This window comes from Bactrocera oleae, chromosome 5, assembly GCF_042242935.1.
Source record: "Bactrocera oleae isolate idBacOlea1 chromosome 5, idBacOlea1, whole genome shotgun sequence".
Lineage (NCBI taxonomy): Eukaryota > Metazoa > Arthropoda > Insecta > Diptera > Tephritidae > Bactrocera > Bactrocera oleae.
In genome coordinates, this window is record NC_091539.1 from 51,475,730 (window position 1) to 51,481,052 (window position 5,323).

Here is a 5,323-nt window from a genome sequence, read left to right on the forward strand (position 1 = left end):
ATGGCCAGCAAAAGAAGAAAAGTGAAGCAGAAAAAAGCAGGCAATGTCCAACACAATTACTAAATGACTGATTAAGCAAAGAATAATCACAAATGGTGAATTATATATGTATATGTAAATATACATATGCACACATAAAAAAAGTATGTAAATATGTATATATATGTAGTCGGTATATTCCCTTTTTAGGCAAATAACACATGCATCAATGTCACAGATGTGGCAAAAATGGCACACAATCGAAAAGAATGACAAAACTAAATATATTTTCTTTATTTGTAAGTAAGTGTGTGTGTGAACATATTTCTTGCGTAAACAAAATAAGATCTTTATGTATAAATCTAATAGTTACAAATATACGAATATGTAAGCTAAGTTTGAACACATATGTATATGTATGTACATGGAATATGGTGTAATGGCTTTATAACTGTATAATCAAAACTGGTGTAAAATTTCACAAGTGTCACAGAATAATTAATCTGCATTGATTTGCGAATTTTCAAACGTCCATATTTTATTTGCAATCAGATTTTTAGTATTTTATATAAGTACATATATATTTAATGCATAAAATTATAGATAACATATTTATATATATATAAATATATGTACATATTATACAGTTTCACCGATTTCGTATGCAGTCAAGCTGATTTCAATAAATTTCGAATTTTATGAATATGGCGGTTAGTATGTACAAAAATATGATTGTGCGTGTGTGCAACTAACGATAACGGCAACACACAGCAAAAAGGTTAGTTAAACCGAAGTTGAACAAAACGCAACGGCAAGTTAGTAAAAACAGTTAAGAGTTGTTGCTGAAAATTTGAGTGTGTCAGGGGCGCGCAAGCAGTTGGTGGCCGGCGAAGTTCGTCGGGCAAAAACAAAAAGCAATATTATTTTTTATTCACTGAGCGCGTAAACACAAACGTAAACGGTGTCGAAGCTTTGTGATATCATCGGTGATTGCTGCTGGAAACAGATTGCTCGACACACAGTCAGCAATGCACTTAAGAGATGGACGAACAATCCCACAAAAAGTCAAAAAAAGGTAAAAACAAAAAAAAAATACCAAAAAAAAGGAGAATAAAAAAAATAAAAATAAAATAAAATAAAAAAAAAATCTCTAAAAAATATTATTAAAAGGCAGCCAAATAGCAAATCGCCATCTACAACGCTACGCGTCATCAGCTAAGTGCTCTTCGGTACAGCTAGCAAGCTTGCTGTCAAATCTTCCCACTGCTATCTCGGCTATCTGCGCTGGTTTGCGCGTTTTGTTGTTATTATTGTGTTTTGCTGATGTAGTTTAATGTCGTCGCCACGCTGTATAACGTTGTTCGCTGCGCTCTGCTCTCTGCTCTCTGCCGGCATGTCATCGTTGTCATCTGCAATTGCTTTAGATGCCCTTGACTTTGGCTTTATTGGTGTCGTTATGTTTCTTTTTTACTGCAAATAGTACGAAAAAAATATGTAAAAGTGTAGCGAGCATAAGTGACGCGAAAGGAAAATATGAAAAATAAAAGACACCATCAATGAATTAGGAGTTTTTTCTCCTTGTTGGCGCCGAAAAGCGAGTTTCCAAGCTCACACACACACACGCGCGCAAACATAAAACACTAACGTGCTTAAATGCAACTTGTGCAAACTTTAGCAGCAAAGTCATAAAAACAATGAGCAAAACAAAAATAAATAAATACTACGAAAATAAGAAAAAACGTTAATTTCGGTTGCCGCAAAGCTATAATACTCCACACAGCTGCATTTCTAATAGCGTAAAAGGGTTCAAAAAGATCTTTATTTTAATTTTAATGAGTTAGTTTGTCAGCTATATGATATATAGTGGTCCGATCTGGAAAAATTGTTTGGAAATTGTAGCGTTGCCGTGGGCAATATTCTTTGCCAAATTTTGTGAAGATATCGTAAAGATACGTACATACATACATATATCGTCAAACAAAAAAGTTTTCCTTGCAAGAACTTGAGTTTGATCGGTCAGTTTGTATGACAGCTGTGGTATATGCTATAGTAGTTCGATATCGGTGATTCCAAAAAATTGGCAGATTATTGAACAGAAAAAGGTGTGTGCAAAATATCAAAAAAAAAAATAAATAAAAATGCGACGAAGGTTGAAGCAAGTGTACTTCATAAAGATTTCAGTTCGAATAGCAGCATACTAGAACTGGCGTTTTAAATAGAAATAAATTTTAGCCATCCTACGCCAAATTTTATTAGCACAACAACAATTTTGGAGAGCCACTGCGGCAAACCTGTTTAACCTTCTGTCTTAAGGCCGGCAGCAGTGCGACTTATTGCTCTTTTTTAATACATTTCTAACGCTTGACTTCGACTATTTGCAAACATTATTTTGATATTTTCTATTTTTCTTATTTCTACAATTTTTCTTAGTATTTTTTGTTTGTGTGCTAATCATGAGCAGGCGCGGCGCGTAGGCTTCCAAATTGTTTGCACAAATGTACGCATTTGAATGTCACGCATACGCCCTGCCGGCAGCTGATAGACACTCAACACTGTGCTACACTTAGCACTTTGTGTGCGTCGCAAATGTTATGCAGGCGAAATGCTGTAGTGTGCACTAAAGTGTGGGAAGCGCTTGCCATTTTACAACTCAACTTGATTACAGAGTTAACTACAGCCAATTTAGTTTATAACCGCCGATAACTTTATCAATGGTTTTCGGTTTCTCATTCACTTTCGCTAGACACTCACTTGTTATGAGCGTATCGGGATCAGCTAATTCAGCATCATCGCCATCGTGTTGTTGTTGTGTCAGCTTTGAGTGCTGCTTGAGTTGCACCTTCTTGCGTAGTTTCTTCAAATAGGCTTGCTTATACTCCTCGCTGGGTTTGCCGCCCAAACCGTAACTGACTTCGAGCACTGTTAGGGGGATGACAGTCGAGGAAACGGGTACAAGATCTGCTGAATACAAATGTTGAGGTTACTGAGGCATGGGCGGATACTAATTGGTGATTTGTGTTTTCAGAGCGTGATTGAATCTGTGGCCTAAAAAGACCTTATTTCGAGGGCATTTAATAAGAAAGAATAGAAATAGTTTACAAAAAAAAGGAATTCCCAGCGCATATTTTCGAGCAATGCCGAAATAGCCGCAGACATAGTTCTAGGATTTCCTGTGACCAAATCGCTATTTTCAGTAAAAACTAACTTAACAGATAGGATCAAACACTTTTAAATTGATTTTAAGAAATTGATACTTTTAATCGAACATATTTTGAATATAGTTTAAATCAGCGACAGATTTTGCTGGATCTTCATAAGTTAATATACAAATTAATGGACAGAAAATTCATGGATTTTCCACCAAATCATCGCTTAGCCACCGTATTGGCCAGATTTGGCTCCCTGTAACTTTTTTCTGTTTTCGAAATTAAACAACCCGCTTCGCGGAAGGCGCCATGAGTCCATAGAAGTTATTAAAAGTCATTCGCTGAAGGCACTGAAGGCCATTACAGTCGAGGCTTATAATAAGTGTTTGCATTTGCTTAGGCGCTTATTTTGAAAGCGATAATTTAAAATACTAGAAAAGGTAGTTTCTTTTTTTTTTGTCAGTCCGGGTCAAATTTGATCAGATATGATTTCAATATCTTTCATTTTTTTCAATTAATATATGTCAAGTCAATATAATTTTCAAAAATCTAACAAGTTAAGCTATGGAGCAAGAATAGTTTTTGCAACAATTTCTACTAAAATAAATATTTTAATTTAAACAAATTCGAGATTGCCGTATCAGCGTCAGCAAAACTTCTTACAAAGTCATTTCCAAAACTAACACGAATTAGCAAACCAAATTTGGCGGCTAAAATCATCGCCGCAAATCACCGCTTGAAACATATTCGAAATCACTCAATTAAAACACCGAAAAGTAAAGCGTATTAACACATCACCTGCTTCGTATTTGTCTTGTGGATTCTTCTTGTACAGCATCGGCATGCCTTGTGCGCAATTGCAGCATTGCAACAGCAACAACAGCACAACAGCTAACCAAACAAAAGGTAATTTGTAGTTGAAACTAATCGTTTTTGTTGTCATTATGAAGGTTTCCTGCTTATTTGTATTGTAGATATGTATTTGTTTATTTGTTTATTTATATGGTTGCCTTCAATTGAATGGCTTTGGTGATTGTCTCTCTCTTATTATAAACGCAAGCAATTAAAGTTTTGATTTTATTTTGATTTGTTTCAAGTTGGTTTTCAACTAAAATGCAACAAATAAATCATACACAATACACTCGTTATGTGTGTGTTTATAGAAATGAAAATGCAAATATTTTCGAAACAATTTTTTAGTTGGTCCGTCCAACTGGTTTAAACGCTCGCGCACAACTGAATCGCTAACGGCGCGCGACTTGGACAACTTGTAGCGACGGCGGTCGTTTTCATGCGCTTGCAAATTTGAGACGCCGCGGTTTGGCGGTTCACTTCGCCAGACAACTCACGTTGGCTTGTTTTGTTGGCCATTATGGTGTTGCGGCATTTTACTACAAACATGCAAGTGGGTATGTAGCCATATAATTGTAAATAGAAGCTATAAGTACTTGCGCTCGTAATGTCTAAGCTGCTGCTGCTGCTGCCGTCGCACTGCTTGCCGCAAATAAAAGTGAGAGGCGTCTGACAGCGCGTTACGATTTTTATTAATGTCAGTTAAGTTAGATATGTATGTAAGGTATTTCTAGTTTTGGTTTTTGCTTTTATACAATATTGTTGTTTGAGAATTTTGAATTCATTTTATCTCTATATTTATTTGCTTTGTTGCATAATTAGTTTCGGACTTGTTTGAGTTGTCAGTGACACAGTAATTAGCATACCTGCAGGAAATTAGGTATTTATACAGAAAATCATAACTGTAATCTTAATTTTGTATGCTGTTTAACTCCGGTCGAAGCTATAGTACTCTTTCCAGATGCAATCCTTATAGCATAACAAGAAAAGCAACTTGATTTTGAACGCTCAGTTTGTATGGCAGCTACCATATATGCTATAGTGACCCATTGTACCATTGCCTTAAACAATTATGCGTGCCAAATTTCTTCAAGATATTTCGTAAAAAAAAGTTTTCCATACAAGAACTATCGTCGATTCCTCCAATGAGCAGCTTCTTGGGTAGAAAAGGACATGTGAAAAATTTCAGATTGATATCTCAAAAACTGAGGGCCTAATTCGCGTATATAAAAACATGGACATAGTTTAAGGGGTAACATTTGTTTCACGGCTTCAAAAAAATTTATTTTTATTGTCTTATTTAATTCTATAACATCTCTAGAATATTGTCCTAAGTTCTCCCGTTT

The 5,323-nt window shown here is 35.5% G+C and overlaps 1 protein-coding gene across 1 annotated transcript; it reads right to left on the bottom strand.

Moving 5' to 3' along the window:
• Positions 1-249: 249 nt before the first annotated feature.
• LOC106617150 (uncharacterized) lies at positions 250-4,428 on the bottom strand. Its single transcript, XM_014234167.3, has 3 exons — positions 3,924-4,428; positions 2,731-2,937; positions 250-1,449 (listed from the first exon to the last, which is right to left on the bottom strand). Exons 1-3 carry the CDS (start codon positions 4,066-4,068, stop codon positions 1,400-1,402), a joined length of 402 nt encoding a protein of 133 aa, XP_014089642.1. The 5' UTR covers positions 4,069-4,428; the 3' UTR covers positions 250-1,399.
• Between the last annotated feature and the right edge of the window lie 895 nt (positions 4,429-5,323).

Excerpts from the sequence above, each read along its gene's own strand:
- LOC106617150 (XM_014234167.3), bottom strand. The coding sequence starts at position 4,068 with ATGACAACAAAAACGATTAGTTTCAACTACAAATTACCTTTTGTTTGG. Across the intron at positions 2,938-3,923 it reads ACAAGACAAATACGAAGCAG|ATCTTGTACCCGTTTCCTCG; the intron begins GTGATGTGTTAA and ends TGTATTCAGCAG. Across the intron at positions 1,450-2,730 it reads TCCCGATACGCTCATAACAA|TAAAAAAGAAACATAACGAC; the intron begins GTGAGTGTCTAG and ends TACTATTTGCAG.